Genomic DNA, 26,610 nt, shown 5'->3' with positions numbered 1-26,610 from the left:
GATGTGCCTAAAATATGTAGTAATATCTGCAGAGGAAATAGCTTAGTGGTTAAGGGTACAGGGTTTGGAATCCAACTGCCTGGCCTCAGATTCCAACTCTGCCTATTCACACCCATACCACAGGCTATAACTGAAATATTGGAGTAATCTTATTATTTGCACTGATAGCAAACCATTTATAAGGCGGGTATCTCCACAAAGACAGATGTCTGAGCATCTACTGTTACTACAGAGCTATTTTCAGTTACTTCCTACATTAGCACCGTTTTAGTATAAGGGACCCCAGGTATTCTTTTTGTTTGTTTATTTTTTTTTTCCTAGCATTTAAAAAATTATTTTCTCCTCATATCCTTTTTTTAAATAACTTTTATTGGAGTATAGTTGATTTACAAAGTGTTAGTTTCAGGTGTACAGCAAAGTGAATCAGTTATACATATATCCACTTTTGTTTTTTATATCCACTTTTTTTTTTTTTAAGATTCTTTTCCCATGTAGGCCATTACAGAGTATTGAGTAGAGTTCCCCGTACTATGTGGCAGGTTCTTATAAGGTATTCTTAATAAATCTATTGTCAGGTGGTTTTTGGTTTTTTTTTCTGCCTTCAGTTTCATCTTATTGCTGTTGCTGGCCTTGCAGTTAATTTGGCTCCAGTTTTTATGCAACGTGGGCTCAAACAACCCATAAGGATTCTCATTCGACATCGATAAAATTTCATTCCACCTATGCCGCTCTGTTCATGATGCCCTTGGATTCATGTTTCTAATTGTCCTATTGCTTGTTCTGTTCTCCTCAGATCTACTAGGAGACCCAGACAACCACCCTTGACTTACTTCACCACACAGAGTGATATTTTTCATTTGTATAGTAATTCTGTGCATAGAGTTGGTAGCGTAGAGATTCCTGGTACCGTTCCAAACAAGCTGGGAAGGGTTTTCTTCTTTGTAAAAACTCACTTCTTGTCCTAATCCTCGTGGTCATAGCACACAGTGATGCTTGGGAGGATTAGTCTGTGTGCCTCAGTTTCCTTATCTATAAAACAAGAATAATAATTGTACCTCTTAGTTAGGTTGTCATTAAGATAAATTACATAAACACGTAAAAGTCAGAGACCAGGGCTTCCCTGGTGGCGCGATGGTTGAGAGTCCGCCTGCCGATGCAGGGGACGCGGGTTCGTGCCCCGGTCTGGGAAGATCCCACATGCCGCGGAGCGGCTGGGCCCGTGAGCCACGGCTGCTGAGTCTGTGCGTCCGGAGCCTGTGCTCCGCAATGGGTCACAACAGTGAGAGGCCCGCGTACCACAAAAAAAAAAAAAAAAAGTCAGAGACCAAATCCTGGCCCTATTACTGTTGCTGCTGTTACTCTCATTGTTACTATTACTCTACTATTTTTATGTAATCTGTTTCTGACTACCAGCCACCCTGTGTCTTAGTTCCAGCTGTTGTAACAGAATACCATAGACTGGGTGGCTTCAGCAACAAACATTGATGTCTCACAGTTCTGCAGGCTGCAAGTTCAAGATCAGGGGTGCCAGAATGGTCAAGTCCTGGTGAAGGCAGTCTTCCTGGGCTTATAGGCAGATAGGCGTCTTCTCATTATATCCACACATGGTGGACAGAGAGGGCTAACTCTCTTCCTTTTCTTATTGGGACACTAATCCCATCACTGGGCGGGGGGGTTCCATCCTTATGGCCTAATTATGCCCGAAGACCCCACCTCCTAATTCCATCCTATTGGGGGCTTGGGTTTCACTATATGAGTTTGGAGAACACACAATCATGGAATTCCTAACACTGTGCATCTTGGGCAACTTGTGGCTTTGGCAGCTGAGCTATTTCCTTTTCCTCCTGGGAGAGGAAAGGAAGGGGGACAGAGCACATGAGGTGATTCCTCTTTGCCTCCTCTATACCCCATCCCCCAATCCAAAGTGTAACAGATTCTTTCTAGGCTTAGAAAGAAGACAGAGTCAGTGTCATGAGGAAATATGGTTCAGTACACGTATTCAGCACTACAGGTTTTTATTAGATGCCATATACCTGTCAGAAAAATCATTAGCAAGATCCTTACCCTGTTTTATGTGGAGACACATTGCATAGGAATGTTTGCTAAACCATAGCTTCCTGAAGCATACAACTTAGCCTGACTTCAGAAAAGAACATTCTTTAATGTTATGTTACATTTTCTAGCAGAAAATTAGGAAGAATACTAAGAAAAATCTAGTTTGAATGGGTAGGACTTAATGAGATCTGATTTTTTTTTCTTTAATGCATGAATTTTATAAGCTTTAATGCATTAATTTTATAAGCACAGTAAGTCAATACTGGGTGTATTAAACAAAGTGTTTTTCTTTTAAAGATATTCTGGAGTGTGTACAATAATATTCCTCCTGTGACTAGCCTGCCTTTGAGATGTAGTTATCATTTAATGAGAGGAGAGAGGCGACCACTTTGGTAAGTGTCTTCTGTATAGTTTGAGGTTAAGGTGGGAGGGAAATGGTTGTGAACTTAATAAAATAACTTCATGCCAAATTGGAATGCCAAAGTAATTTTCTCCTGGTGGTGTTGCAAAGTCATTTTAGCCATGATTTAATTTTGAAATAGACCCCTTCCCTCGACCCCTTTCCCCTTGTGCTCCAGAGTGATGAGCAGGTGTCTCAGCATCCGCCCACAGAGGACCCTATTGCAGTCTCACAATACATAGGTCCTCATTAGCTCGCTGAAGGTGCCGTGCAGGTCTTTGTATCGGGGTGTGGCATCATTTAGGTTTGTTCTTTCACTTGTTCAATAATGACCTGGACAGTGGAGTGAAAAAGCTTATAGGCTGGAGGGGAGATGAGGGAACAGATGTGGTACCCACATCTATTATATGAACAAAGATCATATAACCTCAGACATACCTCATGTGGACCACATAGAAAGTGTATGATACTGATCACGGCCCAGGGTTGAGGGGAAGGTGTCTTTCTTCTTTAATAGCTGGAGTAGTGTTGAGGGTGGAGGACAGTAAGCCAGTTTGCCTAGGCTGGAGTCCCAACTAGTAGTAAATCCTTGCATCATGTCCCTCAACTGATCTAAGCCATTTACTCATTAATAAAATGGGAATATATCTTAGCTCTTTGGTAGCAAATGGCAGAAACGTAAACTGAGCCAAAAAAAAAACAACAAAACGGAATCTTTTGGCTTCTGTAACTAAACAGTCTACCGGTAGGGCTGATTTCAGGCAGATCTGGGTGCTCAATTCTTCTTAGGAATCTGACACTCTCCGTCAGACTTGCTTTGCTTTTCTCTGCCTTGGCTTAATTTTCAGGCAGGTTTTCCCATTTGTGACAAAATGGCTTTTATAAGCTCCAGTCTTAAGCCCTACAAGTTTGTCAGTGTCAGCATTCACCAGCTCCAGTAACATGCCAGGGCAGGCTCTCATCGGCCCAGCGTGGGTTGCCTTTCCATCCCTGGCCAATCATAAAGACTACGAAGTCATAAGTGTCTGGGTCATAAGCCCACCTTTAAAGCTAGGATATGGAATCAGCCATATCAGAAAGGGTCTGGCATAAGAGTAGGGGACAAGTAGCTCCTTAAAGGGAAATTGGGGTGCTCTTGCCAGAAGAGGGAGCAGTTACTACACAGGGAGACAGCAGATGTCCTCTACCGGGGCTGAGTCCCCTATTAGGCTTATGACACAAGACTGAAATGCGAATCAGATGAGGCGATGTCAAGAGCATGACATTGAAATGTAAAGGCCTTCTCACATGTGAAGCACTTGTATTAGTTTGTCCACCCCAGGGGGTCTAGGGAACCTCTCCTCACCAGCTCCTTGAGGATGAGAACCTGGTATCCCATCACCTTCCCTACCCTTTTGGCCACTGAATCCCACCTTCTTCCCTCCCCATCTCCATCCCCTTCCTTTTTCTTTCATCTGCTTCTGTTTCTAGTAAAACGAACCGGGGAGAGTTTATTGCAGAATGCTCCGTTGTTTATTGTTTTTAATGTCATCCATTGTTGAACTAGATGTATGTAGAGCTACTTAATCCATGAGTGTAACTGTGAACATTGGTCTTTGATCCAGGGAAGAGGAGAGTAATGCAAAGGGTGGCGTATGGAAGATGAAAGTTCCCAAGGACAGCACGGTAGGTTCGCTCTCATCCTTTTCTAGAAGCTAAGTTCGGGGTTGTTGACAGCTTATGATGAACCTCTTGTGCGTTCTAGACAGTCCGCCTGGTAGACTCAGAATGGGACTGGGGGTGAGAAGTTCTATTCTGACCTTGGGGGTTTTCTGCCTCACACTGTCACCTTGAAAATGCATTGTGAGTCTCTGTAGAAATGGTGTAAGAGTGTGACTGTATCATATAGTTCTGAACAGCTACATGCCTATAAACTTTACAGAAAAGCTGATTAGGGCTGTCATGTCCTCCACAGCCATGACCGACATGTGGAAGTGGGTCTACGTAGTGAGAAGCAGGATCCTTCCCAGCAAAGGCTCGTCGCTTCCCCACTGGGGCGACAAGCACTTCTGAGAATGACCCTGGCACAGAGAGTGGGGACGTGTGGGAGGCCTTGCATCTCACCGCCCTTTGGGGTTTCATGCGAGGCCGTGTCCAGTCTCCCTCTGGGGCTGATGAAACCCTGGTTAATGGCAGCACAGCCTGCTCGGCCGTTGGTTGGCAGTGGTCAAGCCTCAGAAACCTGGGTTTCCCGGGAGTGGGCTCTAATTCATTGTACCGACTGAAAAGAGCATTCAAATCTATTCTTAAGCCGCCTTCGAAAATGGATGAAAGGACACATGCTCCCCAGTCTCACCTTTTCATGGTTTCTTTCACGTGGACGAGCTCAAAGGATTGAAACATCTCCAGGGACCCATAGGCTTGACCTTGCATTGTTTCCCGATAAGCACACACCGAAAGATATGACCCAACTTGTTTGTTAAAGGTGCAAACTATCGTTAAGATGCATAGCTACGAGATTTGGCTAGTATTTGGCATACATAATTTTTAAAACGTCAGGGGAGCAAACAAAAAAACAAGCAAGGCCTGTGAAGCTCTTCCTGCCCGCCTGAAAGGAGAGAAAGTTGTTTTGAATTTCCATAAGGACACCTTTTCCTTGCCATGTTCTTTATTTACTTGCAGTAGACATTGACTTCTGGTAGAAACAATCATGACGTCAGCATTGGATGAAAGGTAGCTGAAAGACAAGTTTGTCCTCCCTCCTTGTCAGCTCACTTGACCACATTCAGTCGCAAATAATAACGCTTTCACATCTGCACAAGTGCCCTCATCCCAAGCAGCTCAGCCCTCTCTTTGTTGCTGACCGGTGGGAATCCGGTGGGTCAGCCTCCTCTGAATTCACAACAGGAGAGGGAACATCCCCTCCCCCTAACTTCCTCTCAACACCCTCATCTTTGTTCCTAATAGCGTAAGAGACTGCAGATGAGACAGATAAAAAACAGAAGCGATGGTTTGTAGGTGGGAGACAGGTAGACCAGACGGAGGGTCTAGGAAAGAGAAAAGAAAACCCTCCTTGAGAGTGAAAAGCCATGATGGTTGACTGCTGTGGTCTTGGTTAAAAATTCAGTGAGGCTGCTTTCAGCTCATTAGAACATGATAATACGTACTCTCATTATAGTTAATACATTAGTGGGCGCCTGGTCCAGAGCAAACACGCAGCTGTTTATGGAATGGATCTTAAATCTCCAGTGCTGTTGTTGCAATCACAGCGCTGAGCCCGTCGAACGCAACATTTGTTGACTAATTTCATGGTCACAACAGCCCTGGGAGGTCGGTCCTATTATTATTCCCTGTTCACTGAAGGAAACTGTTGCTCAGAGAGGCTAATAAGCCTGCCCAGGGTACAGCTCTAAGCCGGCTGTCAGGAATCAAACCTGGTTCTGGTGGAGTTCAGGGCCTGTGAACCAAGACAAGGAAGAGATACGGAACCAAGAACTTTTTGAGGAAGAGGAACTGGAAAGAACTTGGAGACCTCCAGTTACCTGTGCGTGGATGCTGACTGTTGATTGGATGGCATTAGGGGGTCTTCAGCAGAAGAGGCTCCAGGTTTTCTCATAGGGAAGAGGTGGACTAGAGCGTGCACTGATTCTTCCAGGGAAATGCACATGTGCGCGCACACGCACACGCACGCACACCACAGTTCAGTCACTTAGCAGAAACAAAATGCCTTCAAGTGAATGGAGATCTGCAAGTCTCTGGTAGTCAGTAAACCAGAAATTTCCTTAAGTGTTCTTCACTTGTGTAACCTTGGAAGTACCTTATAAACTGCTGGAAAAGCAGGAAAGGGTTTTGAAGAGAAGGATGGTCCTAATAGCATTCACTTATAACCAGCTGATACATTTTGAATCAGTGAGAGGCAAAGAAATTGGAAAAGTGTAGGTCGTTTGAGTGCATTTTCCCCACGTTGCTCTCAACTTCATCAGAGGTGGCACTAGAGATTAGCTCTGTAGCTTCGGACCCCACAGTTTTGTGGACACAGAGTTTGTGACTTGGGATCCCTTGTATCTCTCTGTGCAAAGCGATGTGTAAAACAGTACAAACATACGCCACCACGTGGGTGTTTACGCCTGTGATTCAGCGATGCCTGCGGGCTCCAGATACGGGCGTGGAAAGGGCGTGAGAGGTTAAAGAAACTGTGACTTGGGTAGCTCCTGAAGATAATTGTTTAAAAATGTATATGTGTTCCTTTTCTTTGGTTTTCTTTTGCTTTGCTTTTTGTTCTTTTCCCACACCAGTCCACAGTCTGGAAAGAGTTGTTGTTAGCGACTATCGGGGAACAGTTCACAGACTGTGCCGTCGCAGGTAATGAGACCCTCAGCTCTGGCGTCCCCGCTCGCGCGTGCTTGGCTTCTGCTTGTTCCTTGCTGAGCCTTGTTTCTGTGTGTTTGCCTTTTTTACGTATTTTGGAGTTGCTTCTTTTGTAACTATGAAGTTACTTAGCTTTTTCCCATGTGCTCGTGGCGTTTTCATGTTACATGTGTATGTGCATATGTATACTTACATATGTGTATATTACGTGGATATACATATGTGTATACGCCTATATATTTTTTTGCACTTATAGCTCATCTTCATAGTGTCCGTGACCATCTGTCTAAAATAAATAGGCAGAAAAAAAGGAAAACTGTTTTTTTTTAATTGAAGGGTAATTGACATACAGCCTTATACATGTTCCAGAAGAAAATGAAATTTGACATTGGGCTCCTAACACCACTGGTGGTGGGCTTCCTTCACCAGTTCCAGTTCTTCCAGAAGAGCCCAGTGGCTTAGTTGTCACCTGAAGTTTGTAGTTAGGTCGGCACAGTCCTTTCTGCCCCTCTCAGTTACTCGCCCCTTCCTCCTGTCCCTCTCTTGGTCCCTTCTACGCAGAGTGAGAGATAAAGGGGAGGTGGGGATGAATCGCCATTAGCGTCTGTGATCTGACAGCTGGGGCTGAAATGTAAAGTCTTCAGGACTTGACTTTGAAGACTTCACTTGAAGACTCACTCAGTTTTCAAATACTGAGTGCGTTTCTGAGAGCCCTGTGAATACATTTTTATTTTGCTTTTTTTGTTTGTTTGTTTAATTAAAGTATAGCTGATGTACAAAACCCATACGTTACAGGTACACAACATAAAGAGTCACAATTTTCAAAGATTACACTCCATCTGTAGTCATTACGAAATATTGACTCTGTTCCCCAGGCTGCGCGACACATCCCCGTAGCTTATTTTATACCTAATAGTTGGTACCTGTTAATCCCTTAGCCCATTTTTATTTTGCTTTGTTTTTGTCGTGAAACCACTGAGAGAGGAAAATTGAATTGCTCGTTTAAAGTTTTGTTTTTTCTTCTTGGGTAGTTCCTTCTGAATGCTTCTGAGGTAACATTTAGAATCACATTTTTCCTGTTCAGCTTTCATTTTTTTTTAACTCTTTGGTATTGACTGATTTGCCCTCAGGCGTCTTAACTGGTTCTGTCTTTGGGAACCCTTATAGGCCTAGCCGGTGCCAAGCAGGTTTCAGATTTACCTCACTAACAGTTTCAATCATTCTCCTTTTGTTTTCCTTAATTCTTACACGTCTTTTTATTCACTGAAGACAGAACCTGGGTTAAGATGAAATTATCTTAAAAGTACAGATCCCTTCCGTTTAAATAGGGGGTAGGTAGCAACTTTACAATATGTAGTCAAAAATGCATCTTCGGTATAATTATAAACAAGTAAATCCCCGGGAGAGGAAGTTTTCTGTATGAATTATTCCTGTTTCCAGAACCAGGGAAAATAGTCTAAGTAATAATAAATAGGCAGGATTGAGCAAAGAAGACCTATTGTTCCGTGCTTGACTTTGGAACGAGAGCACCATTAAGTATTAACTGTTCGCTCTTAATTAACCCAGCTCCACCACTACAGCAGGTCAGCTCATCTCTCTGGTCCTCACTTCCCCCATCTTCAAACAGTGGCTCCTCCTAGCTCTGACGTCTTGTGCTGCCAGTACCCTAAAATCATCAGCGTTTTTGCCGGTTGATCCTGCTTATGAATATTACATGTTTGCTGATGGATCTCCTTTTGCATACGGGCTGCAGCCTTTTTACCATGCCCTTTCTGAAAGTGCTGTGCTAGGAGGTTACACGTAGGAACCAAAAGCCAGACGAGACTGAAATATTGACAGTTCAGCATTTTCAGCACCCGTAAAGCTACAGTACCCTCTGCCCAATAGTGTAGAAATGGGCAAAACAAAAAGACTGGAAAATGCTGCTCTTTTCCTGAAAGGCTGAGCTAGTGTCTTCACGACTGTTCTTGAAAGTGGTGAATGCCAAAGCTTCCCTCTTCACTTGATGATTTTTTGTTCACATAGAATTTAACATTGAGCTCTAGCAAATATACTTTGAAGATAAATGAGAAAACAAGAAACACGTACATAAGACACATTTCTTGAGGGGATAATAAGTTTCTGTGGGTAGCCGTGATCAGGTACTGTTTACTCTTTTGGAAATTTTTGTTTAAATGTGACATGTATACAGAAAAGGACACAAACTCTTATGTGTGTACCTTAATATTCTCAAAGTAAACAGATCCCTGTAACTGGCACCCAGATCAAGGAACAGAATGTTACTGGCCTCCAGAATCTCTCCACACCCTCCCTTCCCCCAGAGGTGGCCACAAGCCCAACTTCTGACACCTTCGACTGATTTTGTCTGCTTCCAAACACTTCTATACGTGGAATTATTTAGTGTCACGTCATACACATTTAGCCAGAGTCAAGTTTATTTACAAAGGAAAGAAGGGAGAGAGGGAAAAAGGGAATGAAGGAGAGAAGGGAAGGATGGAGGAAAGAAAGGAATTATTTTACTGAAGATGAACTCCTTTAGTAATTGGACAGGTCCTCATTTAAATTGTATCTCCATGCTGGACCGTTTTAACCTCCAGAAGACACACGGGAAAACTGATAGCAGAGATATTGAGATGCACAGATTTACAGTAAATAAGGAAAATTAGGCAAAACATATTAACTAAAGCAAAATTTCCTAACTTTGATAATGCTCATCTTTCACATTTCACTCGTTGATGCTGAGTGTGCAAGGGCAGAGGGGTGACCCTACTTCAGTAATATGCTGCAAACATGTATACCAGGAGTCAAGTCTTTACTCCTGTCATTTTGCTGCAAATGACTGTACACAAAGTGGCCCCAGAGGACAGTCCACAGTCCTACTTATCCAGCCACCATTCTCGAATGCCTGCAGAGCAGCCCCCAATCCAGAATTTAGTTAAGAAAAAAAAAAAAGACCTACATTAATCAAAGTAGATAAACGCTTTCCTGCCCATTTGCCGAAGTGCCCTAAGGACATGGCCACACTTAGAAGATACTTACTTTATACACAGAGCTAACAGATGGTCATTGATTCTCTAGCCTACAGTTAAAATGCCCAAACCAGGAGGGGGGTGGCTAGGGAGAAACAGGCAAGAGCAGGGATGATTAATAGGAAAGGAGCAGACAAGCAAAACCGCAGAAGCAGAATGAGCAACTCGGAACACACAGTCTGGGTCCAGTTAGTGTTGGGGCCTGGAGCACTAACCACCCCGAGATCTCTGAATGGTTGGCGGGAAGTCGGGAGAAATACTTGCTGTTCTTCACAAAGACAGCCAAGCATCGAGGAAAAGGTTCTTGTGAGTTCAGTTGGCTTTCGGGGGGCCGATCATTATGCAACTTGAAGAAGCCTTATCAAAACAGAGTAAGAAATAGTCCAAAGCTTCGGTAACATGTTAAGAAGGGTAACTCACTTGTCTGGAAAATTTGTTTGGCCGGGACACTCTGTTTACCTAAGTCGCCGGATAAATGTGATGTGACTGCTGCAGCTTTTGCCCACTAACTTGCTTTTTGTCCAACGATCCCCCTTAGAAACAGTATTTATCACGGGTTCTCTCGTGCCACCTTGTCTTGATCATCTTCTCTACAACTTACAGATAAAATGATAAGTGCTAAAAAACCGGCTCCCAGCGGACTTGAAATTATCACTCATTTCTTTCTTCCCCCTTCCTTCCGCTCAGATGACGAAGTAATAGGAGTTAGTGTCAGTGTCCGGGACCGGGAAGACGTCGTCCAAGTCTGGAATGTAAATGCCGCCGTAGTGGGGGAAGCCACCGTTTTAGAAAAGATCTATGAACTCCTGCCCCACATATCTTTTAAAGCCGTATTTTATAAACGTAAGTGCTTCATTTCCAGTTACTACTTTCTAGCTTATTCTATCATACTTTTAAAGACAGAAACCGTGTTGCCAATGAGGTGCAGGGAGAATCGCTTGAAATTCTATAATCCAATAAGTAATTCAATAAAATACATTTTAAGGGTGTTTTAAAAAAACTGTAGCCTCAGAAATTGAAGTGAGATTTCAGTTGTCGCCTAAACACACGGATCAGAAAAGGAGATACTTACTGTTTTTATTTCAAAAATTCAAACCTGATCTCAAACTTGTCATTCTCAGAAAAAATTACCTTCTATTCGAAGCAACAGTAACAAAAAAAGTTATTATATGAGCTGGCAGGTAGATTTTCAATCATCCCTTCATAAACAGGGATTTATAATGTATAACATCTGTATCCGTGGAGGAACTCGTTCTGCGCACAGGCAAGATTGAATGTTCTACTGAAATGCTAATACGTCCTCATTACGGATGACTGTGACACAGAAGAGAATGCACGCATAGTGGTGAAATGTTAACAGTATGAATAGGTGTGTGGACCCATTGTTTCCATCATGATTCATGTTCATTGCTTTTGTGTGCTCTTTTGAAAAAGTCATCTTTTTCATAATGAAAACAGCTTAGTGCTATTAAACCAATGTTTGGTAGATCAAACTGCGGGTTACAGTTTTAACAGTGAGTTAGAGCAAAGCATTGACAGCCCTACACGTATATGGTGAATTTCCTATTCCCCAGACTGTTCCAAGAGTCAGTAACCCAATTTTTTTAAACCACGGTATTTCATTGACTCTAAGATGCTCTTGATGATAAGTATTATTTTAGTATTTTACTAAGAAAGAAACATACAAGGCTCCTAATTGACCCATGGCACGTTCTTGATTCCGGGGTCTTCATATGTGCAGTGGGGAGGCGGAGTGGGGAGTGCATCTTAGCATTGGTGAAATATACTCTGTTACCGTTTCACTTTTCCCAACCCCTCGTCAAAAAGGAGAAGAAAAAAAGTCAGATTTTGCTTTGTGATTGTCTTACTGTGATATGAAGACTAAGCCTCCCTCTAGGCACTCATATAGTCACAGGCCCAGTGCTTTAGATTTTAAGCAGTGGGACAGATCTGCTGCTGCAGATACTCAGGAGATGCTTAGCGTCTGAATTTTAAATGAAAGTTTCAGTAAAAGAGACAGAGGATGGCACTGCAGAAGGCGCTTATTGATTGTGCCGTGCGGAAGTCGCACATTTGTAGATGCAGTTTTGCCTCCATAGGGAGCATTAATTGTATTTTCAGCCCAGATATTCATTGAAAGTTCACCGAGGGTCTTTTTTTTTTGTACTCCACGAGACTCACTCCAGCAGAAACTCTCCAAAAGGAAGTATGTTTCGCCGCCATTTATGAACGGGGCGAACAACGTTCTTTACCTCCTTAGGACCTTCTCCACATTTGACTCCAAAGAGTAGAGAAGCGATTTGGAATGGTCAAGTCAGGCAGTCTGGACTTTTGTCCCACTTCAACACTGTGACCTCGAGCAAGTCGCGGTGTCTCCTCCTTCCACTTCCCCATCTGACTATTGAGAAGGTTGGTCTTAAATGATCTCCAAGGTCCCTTCTGCTTCAAAATTCTAACACGTAGGGTAGCAGCAGGCTCAACACATGATAGGAGTGTTTAGGCCACAGAGATAATCGGGCCATTGAGTGGTTAGGCTAGTTTTTAGGCCAGTGGCAATAATGAGGTAAGACTAAGCAAGGATGAGTCATCACTTCGTTGTTGTGATGGCTGGGGTTGGGGGAGGGTGGGGGGAGAAAAAAGCCAGACAGAGGAGGGGACATTGCAGCTCCCCAGATCAGGCGCCCTTTAGGGCGTCTACGTTTATGTGGAGGCCACGGTGACATTCGTGAGTCAGGCAGAACTGGCTGCGGGTCTTAGTAGAAATGCATATTTTAAGGGCATAAATTGACATTTAAAAATTCAAAGATTATTCAAATAAAAATTGGAATTGGAAAAAACAAGCAATTGTCTTTATTTTAAATAAAGCAGGCAGTCCTTTACTCAGTAGGGTTATACACCACGTGCTGCAGAATTGATTTGGAAAAATGAGGTTTTGGGCAGAAATGTTACTCACAGCTTGATAAAGAACAGGCAGGGTGTTAGGTAGGTAGGTGAAGAACAGGCAGGGTGTTAGGTAGGTAGGTGAAGAACAGGCAGGGTGTTAGGTAGGTAGGTGAAGAACAGGCAGGGTGGTAGGTAGGTAGGTGAAGAACAGGTAGGGTGGTAGGTAGGTAGGTGAAGAACAGGCAGGGTGTTAGGTAGGTAGGTGAAGAACAGGTAGGGTGGTAGGGTGAACTAGGTCAGAAATGGCCAACTCCACGCTCTTCCTCAGTCTTGTTACAGGAACCACGTGACGGGAGATTTTCCCGCATAGAAAGAGCCCTGATGAATTTGGGCAGGGCCTCCAGGCGGGTGGCTGAGGGTCAGGCTGTTGATAAGTTATCTGTGGGTTAGATACAGTTTGGTTACTTGACTGAGAAACTTAAATGAATGGAGACCCCCTCCCCCCGCCAAATTCTGTTGGGCTCTTCGGAGCAGCTGAATGACAAATGTCTTCTGATGTGAGAATTGTTTAGAGCAGAGTTTGGCAAACTACACTGTCCAGCCAAATCTGCCCCCTTCCCACCTGTTTTTGTATGGGCTGCAGCTAAGAATGGCTTTCACATTTTTCAATGGTTGGAAAAAAATCAAAAGAAGAACTACGTTTTGTAACATATGAACATTGTATGAAATCCAAATTCCAGTATTTATATATAAAGCGTATTGGTACCTAGCAATGCCTGTTTGGGTATATCTCATCTGTGGCTGCTTTAACGTAACAAGGGTAGGGTTAATAGTTGAGACAGAGACCCTGTGACCCACAGAGCCTAAGATGTTTATCCTCTGCCCCTTTCCAGAAAAAAGTTTGCTGACTCCTGGCTTTGACCTTCTCTATATTCCCTTTCAACCAAGGCTAACCCAAGGCCCACAGAACTTTTCCCTGTTCCCCAGAACTCTCCCGATTCTGAATGTTCTGTTCCCATCTCCATGACCCATCAGGACTGCACTGTCTTAACTATGACTGCCCCGAACTGTCCCTCCCACTGAGAAGTAATAAAAATCCATGGACAGTGCCTCTCTCTTGATTTACCTTTTGGGGTCCAGCATCGCTAAGAGGTCTGTGCCCCACCCCCCACTTGACCCAGTAGCAATGCTATACTTCATTGAAGAGCAGGCCATGTTTTGTTTGATGTCTGTCCTAAAAATCTTTCTTAAAAAGAAAAAAAAAAACATACAAAGTGAAATATTTATTAAGTTCTACATGTGAGAAATGTTCAATTAAGTCAGCTTGGAGTCCTGGCCACCCTTGGGAATTGGGCCAACCTGCGGTAACCCCGGGAGCTGCAAAGTGTGCTTCTCTCAATGTTTTATCCAAGTGAAGAGCAGGTTTGGGTGAATAACCATGATGATCCTAAAGGGCAAATGGTCCTGTTCCCCGCCTCACCCCTACCACACACTAGTCTGAAGAATTTAGTCCATCTTAAAAATACAGACTTAGGAGGGGCTTAGGAGGTGAGATGGGCCAGACCATGTCTGCCCTCCTAGGACATCCTTCCTAGGGGGGAGGGGGGATGGACAAAGCATGGGGGATCCTGAGTGGCCTTTGGCTTTTTCAGCCCCAAGTCAGTAACTTTTCCATTTGAGAGAAGAGGATCTGCCCTTGCTTCATGATGATGGTTTAACCAAGTCCAGGAAGTGGATTTTCAAACTGGGCCTTTCGCCTTGGAGGAAATATTTTATATTTCACAGGTCTCCCAATTCCTACCTCCACTTTATAAAAATTTAAGTCTTTGGAAAATATTTTTCACAGCATCATTTTTTTATTCTGAAGTTCCTAATTTTAATTAGTCATTTTGCAAGCCAGACAGTAGGGCTGGAAAAAAAGAAGAAAGAAAAAAAAAAAAAAAACGTGATTGGGAAAAATAAAAGACCCATCCATTTAATGAAACTTCATTTCCCACAGAGGGTGTTTAAAGGTAGGGGAGGACCTAAGAGAATTGCTGTCCTCCTGGTGGTGTTCTCAGTTCTGTTTTACTTTTGTTTTGTTTTATTTTTGAAGATAAGCTTGTGAATGGCCCTGTCTTGGTTCTGTGAGGCCCCTCCCCAGCACTGCATTCTGCGGGGCGCATTTCCCTACAGAATTTGCTGGCCGCCCAGTGTATCCTCTTCATCAGCTTGCTGGGATTACTCATCCTCTCCGGCACAGCAAGAAGGAACAGGCAGCATGCCCATTGCTTGTTTATTCCTTGTTTTAATTTTCATTATTACGTTTCTCAGGAAATGCACGCCTTAGCTAACAGTTACTGGCACACAAAGGTATTTGAGTTCTTGCCAACATTTGGGGAAACTGAATGAGATGCCTTAGAGGAGGGTTGCCCCATCCTTTGCTTAAAGTTTTCTTTCCTTTTTTTCTTTTTTGTTTTTTTCTGTCCTTTAGCCCATGAAGAGCATCATGCTTTTGAAGGTGGACGTGGAAAACACTAATTGCACTCTGTAAAGAATTCTTTGTCCTTTGCTGATTGGTTTTGGAAACGGTCTTAACAGGAGGGAGAGTGAAGAGAAGACTTGCCGAAGCCCGATGCTGGTCCATTTAGAGTGGGTTTCTGCCCTTGCAGATTGAGCAATTAGGATTCAAAGTGGCAGGTGGGGTGGAGGGAGATTGTGTGGGTTTTTACCGTCACATTACTTGCTTTTTTTTTTTGCTTTCTGAATTCTCTGTTCTTTTCACTCCATTTTTTTTTTTTTTTGCCCTTTTAAACTCCTCATTCAGTCTAATTATTGTTTTCTATACTCCCCTTTCATTGAGGCACAAGAAATTGGTTTCCCTTTAAGTAGCTCTGCTGTACCTAGTTAATGAGAATATGCATAATCGTGACAATACTGCTTTTGAAAACCACACTGTCCTCGGAGGAATACTAGCTGGGTGAAACCTGTCTTTTGATTATTTGTTGTGACACATTCCTACATACTGTGCACTGGGCATTGTTTTTTCTGTCCCAGGGAAAAGAAAAACCTTACTTAATCTGATTTTTCACTGAGAGCACACACATCTTTTATTTTTCCTTTTTAAGAATTTTTTTTTTTCCGAGATGAAAGGAAAGGAATAGTTGGGTTGCCAAACATGAAAACTATAACCACAGTTGAGTATCAGGATATAAATCAAACTGTAGATCTTTGGACCCTCGGTGGAAATACTTTCCAACCAGAATTTCAATTTGGCCTTTTCAAAGGGAGGCGCTTGGAGTGGTAGCAAGGGGTTTGTCTCAATAGGAAACCTTACAATTTCTGATCTAAAGAGGAGGTGATATTTTAAGTGTTTGAATTAAGCTGCTTCTAAATTTTGGGTGTGTGTACCCACTTAGGGCTTTCCAAATGAATTCAGACACATTTTGTTAAATGATCCCCTTTTACCGTTCACATTGTGTGTCGTTTCCAATAATCAATCATTCTCCGGTGTGGGCAGCTTTCCCCCTGCCTTTTTCATTTAGGAGCAGAAGTTAAATCTCATTTCCAGGATGAATGTGAACATTCACAAAGTTGAACTCTGAATGCATTCTGTTCACATTAATTTTTAGAATTGTTGAGATACATCGTATTACGTTACCAAATAAATACCGGTTTTAGTAGAAGGAAATGACCACCCTCTGGAACACTCAGAATGTTCTGATTTCCCTCCGTCGACTCTGCCAAGCCTCCTACTGCGTCTACCTGAAAAAGGCAGGGCCATTTGGAGACGCTTCCTCCTGCTGGCTTTTCTTTCTGGACTCAGGGGAGCTAAGGCATGCTTATACTTTTCACAAAAGGGCGGTGCATCCCAACTTCATTGCACCCAGGACTTTTAATTCCCCTTGCAGTACTGACCAGCAGAGAGAGGTGGGGCTCCTTGCAGCCCACAACCTGTGTTTGTAAATAAAATCCTCCATTCAAACATTTTAAAGGATTTGAAACAATATCTTTTTACAAAAGTCGTGCCCTTCACTTGCATCACTAACCACATCAACCATAGTAACAATGATCATGGCTTTTCTTTTTTTTTTTTAATGCTTTGTTTCTAAACTTGAGTTTCTCCAGTGATTTCAAAATGAGGTATAAGGATATCAGACCCATTTTTCAAAAGCCTGGAACTTTTATTTTTTTAAACATTGTACTAACATCCAACTTGTTTTTAAATTATTGATCAAGGATTTAAAAAAAATATTCTGGGCATGAATTTAAATTCTTTTTTATAATATAAGTACTTTTCTGATAGAGTAGAACAAAGGATATAATTGACTTATCTTCATTATAATTGTCATATATATTTCCACAAGTAAATGGATGTTGAAGTATTTTTATTTTTGAACTTTATTTAAAGCATTGTGATGACATGTTCAACTTTTGCATGTATGTAGCTTTTGAAGTAAAAAAATAAAAGGAATAGGCATGTTAGGCTCCCATTAATGTTTTCTAGTTTCTATTGTTTATGATCACGAAACATGGTTTAACACACAAAGTAGGTTTTTTTGTCCCAGAGAACTTGTGCCACTCTTTCTGACCCTGTGGAAAATACCAGCTGTGAGAAGGGTTTAATTTGCCCAAGTTAAAAACCTATCATCTAAATTACCCTAAGAGAGGATTTTGTCAGATTTTGCTTTGGAAATTGTTTTAATTGACTATTTAGTTCTTAAGAGACAGTGTATGAACTAAGCTGATGTAATCAGTTTAAAAACCTCTCATTACCTTTTTGGATTAAAGAAGCTAATACTCTGGCGATACAAGGAAATGTTTTGTGGGGCACGTGACTTTAGTGTTAGGGTGGCGTCCCCCCCTCGGCCATTGCTGGGTAAAGGGGGTACTTGCAGTAGAATCCGGGTGTCTTTCAGTGAAGTCTTTGCACGTGTAGCCTGGACTCTCTGCATAGAGCCATCCAGAAGCCAGAGAGCTTGCTCTCTGGTCTTTGTCATTCCTATTAAATAAGGACAGATGGTACTCATTGAAAGTAACTTGTCTGTATTTCGGTTCTCTTTTGTAAGCGCTTTCTGAATGCCAGCTCACTCCGTTTTAATATTCCTCCCACCCACAATGTTTCTGCATTTCTGAAGTGAGGGTGTAGTTTACATAGGACACGTCCATTTAATATGACGTGCCTGTTAAATTGAGGGATACAGTTGATGGAGAAAAAACATGGAAAGGAAAACACAATTCTGGTAAACTTTGAGTTTAACTTGACTCTGACCTTCTCCACTTTCTTGAATTTAGCCGATGTCTAGATCATACATATAGTCACAAGGCTTTGTACTTGAAAGAAATTTTGAACATAATTGGGCCCACTAGACATAGTGTATAATCTGCCCACAGAGAGATTGTCCTTTGTGAAAGGACAGGGGACTAGCCAGCGTGATAGAGCTGGGCATTGAAGTCTGCAGGCTACACCGCAGTCCAGGCTTCCTTAAACAGGGAACACTCCAAGTCTGTCCCCCTAACGCCAAAACATGTCACCCCGATCACGCACTAAATATCTGATCCAACCTGGCCATCGATACACCGATACATAATCAGATACCCTTGTTATAAGCAGCTCTCGTTCTCTGCCTGTCACACTCAGCGACCGAAGCAGTGTCACAGTGTGTGTTAGAAAGTAACCTTATTATCCCAGGAGGCGCGCATTCTGCTACACGATGCCCACCTCTGAGAGGATCCCAACTTTTGTATTTACACAAAGCTGACAACGTTTGGAGCGACCACATGGTGGCGCTGCTTGCCCGCCAGCGGTTCTGCCTCAGCAGCATCGTGTATCCAGCTCTGTTTGTATAATCGTTTTAAGGTTCCACTGCCTGTTGCTCTTTGTGGTTTTATAAAAATTTGATGAGGTACTACCAGTAGAAGTTTAGCTCTCCTACACCTAGTAAAAATGTGTCAAAGACAGAGCACTCCGGATGTGCTTTAAAAAAAAATCTCAAATCTTAGGCTCTCATTGAGCCTATAAGCAGTTAGGAAGAGAAGGAATGAAATAAACTAACATATAGGAAATACCAGAAATATTTCATCAAAGTGGGCAAATCTTGTGCCCAAAGGGAGAAGTAAAGTTAGAGTTTGATTCTTTTTTCTTTTTAAATATGAAAGTCCCCTTTAAAAATGTAAGTCTGCTGTTCACCTTTCCTAGATTGATGTTTCTGTCACGTTTCGCTCGTTACAAATGCAAGTAGAGGACTGCCTGTAGACAGTTTATTTCTTAAAAGAGGATATTCAGACCGATGACAAGTTACTTAAGAGTTTGGTGAGTCACGATGGTCAATGCCTGGAGAACTAACTGCTGCAACAGCAGAGAGGGGTCAGAAGGTGAGCAGGAAAAGGATAGGAATGGAAGTGCAGTGAAAGCCCCCTTGGGGTCTCTTCTCCTATGCAGCAGTTAGAGTGGGCTTTTCCTCTCCATCTCCCATGAGGACAAAAGCCCAGATAGATGCCTCACACATCTGATGATACTGTTCTGTTTTTGTTTTCTGCTTTTACATATGCATCGAAATCTAACAGCACTTCTTATTTAGGTTAACCCATTCAGGCTCCGAGTCACTGTCTTATCGATCTGGCTGATACAACTCTACTCCTAAAACTCACAGACTCTTAGAATTTTAGAGTGGAAGGGACCTTTGAGATCATCTACCAGGGCTTCTCATCCCTTAGCATGCAGAGGAATTTACTGGGGTGCTTCCTTTCTCGACCCCGAACCTAGAGTTTCTGATTCAGATACCTGCCTTTTTAGCAAGCGCCCCAGGGGTTCTAATGTGGATGGTCTTCAGACCCTCACTTTGCAAACCCCTGATTATATCCAACCCCTTGATGTTTCAAATGGGGAGAGCCTCACAGCCACCGCCGCACCCCCCACCCCACCCCACCCCACCCCCGCAAGCTCTCTCAGGTGACCTGATTTGTGTGTACAATACCAACAACCTTCTGAAGGCTGGAGAAAGCCGTTATTACTTAGACTTGAGAAGGTGATGTTCGTAAATAAGAACTTTATGGCTAGGACCACAAGCAGTAATAGGTAGCCCGCCTCCGGAAGTCCATAATATAAAACCTTTAGTACAGAATGGTGGCTTTTCTCTTTTCTAGATACCATTTCAGCCTGTTAAGAGAAAAGAAATTAATGTTCAGAAAAAGTAGGTACCCCATATGTGCAGTAACTCCTTTTCCATAATGTCTTATGGCATCTGGGGTTCAGCATCATTGAACGAGATTAAATGAACGTTACAGAGCTATAAAATTGCATGTAAAATAACTCAAAAGTGTTCAAATGACTATCAGAGTAGTCTGGGAGTGAATTTCCACTCAAATTAATTGTCACTCCTAGATGTGGCTTAGCAAAGCTGTTACTAAATTGGAAGGATCCTTTGATACGTGGAAGTATCCAAAAAAATCAAAGTATTCCCTAAACCACGTGAATGATAAGCAAAAGTCATTGTGAAGTCAGTATTATTTTGTTCATCGTTGCTACTAAAATTGAGAGTCCCATTGTATATGTGTGTGTTGAATGTACCTTACTAGAATATCCAATACAACAGCCTTTTGGATATTCTATGCTCTTGTGTCCTTCGGAAATCGCAAGGTTGAAGAAACCTGTCTTAAATGGCTTTGTTTTGGTTGCTGCCTGAGAAAAGTGATCAACTCACTTAATGTAACGCACAATCTCTTTATGACAGTTTCAACTTAGGTTGAAGTGAGAGAATTTTTCTGAAACTTTTATCTGGGAACAAGTGTTTGAGATTTATTAACCTGGCAACTTTGCATGAGAGAAACAAACGAAGTAAATAGTAGCATTTCTGAGTTCTCTATAGAACTTTTTTTTTTTTTTTACAAACAAGCGACTTTTGATGAAGGTTTAGGAGGTGAAAATTTTAATTTTAGCAGTTTACATAAGTGATGAATGGGGAATATTAAAGGACTTCGAGCATTTTAATTAAGTTACAGTGTTTCTAGTTTCAGTTAGAGCTGTTAGCTTCGTGAGTATACATTAAATCACCACCCCCCCAAAGAAAAATTTCTCAGCCCTCAATCAGGTAATGTGGCTGACAGCCACTGTATGGTTTTTCAAAAAGTCTTAACTATCTTCTCAGTAATTGGGTAATAACAAGTCACCATCCGTTTGCATGTCCCCCCACCGAGATTTCAGTTTCATTGACATTGTTACACAAAAGGATTTCTGAGCTTAAACTAGTGGGCACACTTGACCTTGGCACCGCCAGTACCCTTTGTCCCAAATGTAAAATCTTATCACTGGCATTCACAGTTATTCATTCTTTTGAACCGTGTTACCTGTGTAACTTGAAGCCGGTTTATTTGCCTGATGTTTTGGATCTGCCTGTGCCCCCTCCTCCCCGTGGTATACCATCTGTGCCCTGTGCGTTGGGGGCCCTTTCACATATGGCTACAAGCTGGTGTAATGCCCTTCCTTTTGATCTGGCTTCATCTCGTGATTTGCTCAGTATTTTTAAGGTCAGACTGAAAAGTTTTCTGTTCTAGTTATTTTTGATTTTATATTGTGTGTTGTGTTTGATGTTCAGATACATGTGAAAGTTGCTTCTCTAAGTCAGTAATTTTTATTCCAGCCTTTGGCAGCCATCAGGTAAGACTAGACTGTACTTTTCTTACTTGAAAAAACAGTGATTTATGTGTTTAGTGCACATGTTTGGACTTTTCATGCAAAAGTTCTTGCCGTTTTCTGATTCGGGACTGTATTGCTGTGAATTGGTGCTCCTTCCTTTTCTTAAGTTAGAACTTCGTGGGGTTTGTTTAGGTGTTCATTAATCTGTAGAGCTTTATGTCGAGATCTTTCCTAATCTGTTGCCGTGGATTCTCACGCTGTAACTGGGTTCTATAGTATAGAAATGTCGTTCTACTCCCTCAGGTTTAGAATTTCATGCAATGTTAGAAACCACACTGCTTCATCTTAATAAGGTTCCAGGTATGTATATGTGTGGTGATTGTCAAACCCTGTTTATTCCGGCACCTACTGAAACTTTCTGTCCACCTGTTTGGATGCGTGTGAAGCTCCTAGCATGGTGTCTGACACCTAGTAGGTTGCCATGTGTCCTCCGGCAGGAAGCAGCTATTTCTGTTTCTTCTACTCCCGTCTTTTTTTTTTTTTTTTTTTTTTTTTGCGGTACGCGGGCCTCTCACTGTCATGGCCTCTCCCGTTGCGGAGCACAGGCTCCGGACGCGCAGGCTCAGTAGCCATGGCTTACGGGCCCAGCCGCTCCACGGCATGTGGGATCTCCCCGGACCGAGGCACGAACCCGTGTCCCCCGCATCAGCAGGCAGACTCTCAACTACTGCGCCACCAGGGAAGCCCTCTTCTGCTCCCTTCTTGAATGTATTTGGTGATAGGGCTCACGTTGGTGTCTTAGAAAACACATTTTATTTTCATTCTTTTTCTTTACCCGTTACTAAGAATGGTTTCATTTTAGAGTAAGCCAATCATGCTTGTTTCTCTTTTGTCCCCCAATTTGCCCGTAAGATTCAGTTGCCCCTTAGGTAGCCACATAAAGTCGATTTACTCTTGCTTTCTAGCTAACATATGCCTTTAAAAACAAGCAAAATGCCAGCACTCTTATTTCTCCCATTCATCTGTAGACTCTTCCTAACTCTCCCTGTAAAAGCAAGCAGTTCAGGATTGTGTATATGATGCTCAATTAATTTTAACACAGTGAATTAAATGAAATTAATTAATTAAATGAGGAGCAGGGCATAACAGTGTGAAGGCTCTAAGATTTCCTAATATCTCCTCCACCCATTTGAGTCTGATGACTGCAGCCGTGTATTCGGTGTGTCCTTTATCACCTAGAGGTTATCCGTGCGCTTTTGGAATGTGTTCTTGGTGGTTTTATAAGCATAGGCTCTGCCTCCCCACCTCAAATCCAGTTTTTTCGAGGCCAACCGGTGACTCTTTTAGTGTAGTAACCGCTGTTAGAGAACTTTTCACTGCTTTCACTAATGAATGTATTTTTTAAAACTCTCTGGAATTCTACAGGAAGTTAGGTCTTTTGTTATAAAAAGAAAACAGTAGCACTTACAAGGCTCAGCAAGCCTTAAAATGTGTATCATTGAAATATGTATCTATTTCCCATCATCTGGCTCGGCCATGGTGCTGACTAGCGTATTTCTTGCCAGAGAAAATAAGTTTAAATCATAAGCATATTTAACTAGCGAGCATAAATCATAAGCCTTTCCAGTCATAAGCACGCTGAACTCTGGTACCGTTTGTACAGATGGTATGGTTAGTGCGTGTGCTCCACCCAGCCTCAAAGATGTGGACATGTTTTTACTCCCCGATTTCCTCTTTCACTGGGGAAACTTAAATCATTTGTTTTCGGTGCACATAGAATTCTGGAGAGCACAGACCTAGAGGAGGTTTCAGGTCCTAGGAAAGTTTTGGGTTTTGTGACTTACTGGAGAATGAAGGAAGTGAAGGTTCAATACTAAAGCAATAATGCCCCCTTTTAAGGCAAACATAATTGGTGTTTTGTGAAGATAGTCAAGTTCTGAAGGGCAGGACTTTGATTTTCAGAGTGTATCTTTAAAAAAAAAAATCACGGACTCAGAAATAAAATTTTAACAGAAGTCCCTTGGCTTTCAAAGAGTGTTCCCCAGGTGGCTGGTTCTACAGAAATACTTCGGGATACTGCAAACAAAGCTCCTATTGTAAAATATATTTTTAAAAGTCTAGTAAAACGATAGCACATCCATACTGACGTGCGTTGCGTGGCAAAACGTTAACATTTTGGAAGCCAGTAAGCGTAATTTACGTGCTCATTGATTTTGTTTTATGAAACAACACTTTTAAGACCTTTTTATTATAAAATAAAACCAAGATATAGAAAAACCACCCAACACAAACGTGTAGCTTAGTGAATTGTTACACGGGGAAGATTCTTAGAACAGCACCCAGGTCGAGGACTGGTGCCCACTACCCCAGGAGCTGTGCCCACTACCCCAGGAGCCCCGTTCATGAGTCCCCTCCTGGTCACAGCCCCACCTTCCCCATTAAAATAACCTTTATCCTAACTTAACAGTAAGCACTTCCTTGCATTTCCTTTTGGTTTTATCACTCGAGTGATAAACCTCACTTTTATCTTTTTCTGTAGAAGCTCCTCTACTTACGAAAGTTGAGGTCAGAAAAATCATTTATGAGCCCTTTCAATGATAAGTGCAGAGTGACCGTCTATAAACAGTTGCTATCCCCCCAAGTCAACAACTGGACAGGCTCTGATGTGCTTCTGCTGGGGGTTGCTGCTCTGGTCACAGCTATATTATTAACAGTAATAGCTAATGTGTATGGAGTTCCATGCCCTCTAAGCACGTGGAATAATTAATGTACTTCTCTCCAAAGCTCTAGGAGGTAGATCCTCTCATTGTTGTCCCCACTTTCTGTGTGTGCAAACTGAGGTTCAGAGAGGTGGAATAACGTGTCCGAGGTCACACAGTCAGTCTGTCTCAGAGCCAAGTTATATCCAAGGTAATGGCTCCAGCCCGTTCTCCCAATGCTATGCTGCCTTGATGGAAGTTGAAGATTCCGAAGCACAAGGATTTTGAGATTCCATATAAGAGTTTACTTCTAAAGGAGAGGATCTACAGCTTTAAGAAACAGATGGAAAAATTGCTGTCCTAGATCACCTTTTTTCCTTTTACAGATGAAAAAATGACCCAGAGAATATAAAGAATCTGTCTAAAGTCACACAAACAGTTGGTGGCAAAGTTACAGACAGATCCCCAAACCTTCCAGCTGTTAAAATCAATGATCTTTCCTTCATTCCATACCTTATGTGGAAAAAAAGACATTTTCTATTCTGCTTTTTTGCATCATTTCCACAGGGCAGAGTTGACTTGAAACCAGTTTATAACTAGGCCGCACCACCCACTTGCTTATTTTCTCAAGGTTTTAACTGGGAATTAAAAAATTTGTATTTGAAGTTTGCTTCCCCGCGGCACTGACTGAGTGCCCAGTCTGTGGATGCACGTGCCTCACTTCTTCTCCAAAGAATGTACAAGAATAACACATTTGACTGTTGTGGATGGCAGGTGAAAAAGAATTACTGGTATAGTGTAGGCCCTTCAGCACATTCACGGCCAATTCTGGATTATCCCAGCACAGATGGATTGTGCAAAATCCCTCTTCTGCTTCTTACTGGTGACCTTTAACTATTTGTGTTTGCAAATGCTTCTACCAGAGATTGCAAAGGAGAAGAGCGGAGAAGATGGAATTTGATTCCATGACCAGAAGGTTAGGCATCCTGGTAAAAGGTTGGGAGGTTTTGGTGGCAGACTGTGGGATGCTGTCTGGGTTGAACCTCTCTGGGATGCCCGACTTGGCCTTGCGTGCAAACCTTCAGAAGGGAGGCAAACTGGGCCTCATGCACGGAGCTTAGTTTGAAATTTGTGTTACTGCGTGGAAATCCTGTTCGCTTGTGCCTTGAGCAAATCACCCATCTTCTCTGAGCCCTGGTTTCCTCATCTTTAGAAGGGAAGAAGGTGGAGCTGCTTCAAGGCAAACAGCATACGTAGGCACCTAGCTCGGTACTTTGCTCATGCAAAGCGTTAGTAAATGGTACTTCCACTGGTTGACTGTATCCGTGAGGTAGGTCCGGTAAAGAGAATGAGCCGATCCAGTGAAACTCTGGCACTTTCCTCGTGAGGGATTGGCCCAGCTTCAGCTGTTTGAAGTCCTGCAAGTTGTTGGTGGCAACACTGGCCAAACCCGCTAGTCTCCTAACTGCTTGTTTACCGGTCTTTCCGCCTCATCACACCATATTGGGGAAAACAAAGCTACCTGCTTCACCTGTGCTCTATGTACCTGGCTTCTGAGTCCATTTGCCACAAACCAGTTTAAAACCTGAATGAACCTTTCAGTTAATTATTTTTTAAGGACATGACTGCCATCATTACTCAGGAATATGTATTAAGAAGGAAGTTTGGGGGCTTCCCTGGTGGCGCAGTGGTTGAGAGTCCGCCTGCTGATGCAGGGGACACGGGTTCGTGCCCCGGTCCGGGAAGATCCCACATGCCGCGGAGCGGCTGGGCCCGTGAGCCATGGCCGCTGAGCCTGCGCGTCCGGAGCCTGTGCTCCGCCACGGGAGAGGCCACAGCAGTGAGAGGCCCGCGTACCGCAAAAAAAAAAAAAAAAAAAAAAAAAAAAGGAAGTTTGGTAGATGAAAATATTTCCAGGCCGAGCAAATTAGTATTGAAGCATGAGTCCCGTGTTGTGCAACATGGATTGCAGGCACGTAAACATGACACTGGACGAAGACTGTAGCAGGCTCCCAAGAATTGCCTGAGTTATAGGCATATTCTTTGAATCCTGGGTACCTTAAAGGAACGTTGATAGGCATTAATATAGCTGAGATAAGGATTATATGGGATACTGACTCATTCAGCAAGTATGTATTGAATCTTAGTTAAAGTAAGTATTGCATCCTAGTTAAGATGTGCCGGGCACTGGCACATATAAACAAGACATCATCCCTTCTTCGTGTAGCTTACGATTCAGGGGATTGGTAAATACCATAGAACTTCTGAACTACTCCACGGTAAGAAAGACAGGAAGTAGATCTTAAACATCTCTGAGTTCCAAATGCCTACACATACTGCAGTCTCAATGCAGGTTTGAATGAAGGAATGTTTGCATGTTACCCTAAGCAGAGGTGGTTTTTTTAATCAAAATATCCTTAGATTTCTAAAGCTGAGTGTTTTCACTAATCTCAGTATTGTTTTAGAATTGTCTGGTAATAGTTTTGACAATGAATTCAGTAACCACAAAGGCTGTTTATAATTTGTTGGTGCTTTTCAAACATCTTTCAAAGGCAAGCGAGCCCCTGACTTTTGCTCAGTAAT

General features: G+C 42.6%; 1 protein-coding gene across 1 annotated transcript in view; it reads left to right on the top strand.

The window, feature by feature from the left end:
* The window catches only part of EIF4E3 (eukaryotic translation initiation factor 4E family member 3), a 38,964-nt gene extending 21,778 nt beyond the window's left edge, over positions 1–17,186 (top strand). Inside the window, exons 3-7 of the mRNA XM_067755210.1 lie at positions 2,353–2,447; positions 4,060–4,120; positions 6,730–6,796; positions 10,519–10,674; positions 15,188–17,186. Coding sequence (XP_067611311.1) covers positions 2,353–2,447; positions 4,060–4,120; positions 6,730–6,796; positions 10,519–10,674; positions 15,188–15,234 — 426 coding nt within the window. The 3' untranslated portion in view covers positions 15,235–17,186. The remainder of the gene's footprint in view (positions 1–2,352; positions 2,448–4,059; positions 4,121–6,729; positions 6,797–10,518; positions 10,675–15,187) is intronic.
* Positions 17,187–26,610: the final 9,424 nt, after the last annotated feature.

This window comes from Pseudorca crassidens, chromosome 10 (assembly GCF_039906515.1).
Source record: "Pseudorca crassidens isolate mPseCra1 chromosome 10, mPseCra1.hap1, whole genome shotgun sequence".
NCBI classification, from domain to species: domain Eukaryota; kingdom Metazoa; phylum Chordata; class Mammalia; order Artiodactyla; family Delphinidae; genus Pseudorca; species Pseudorca crassidens.
This window is presented reverse-complemented; position numbering and strand designations above follow the sequence as displayed.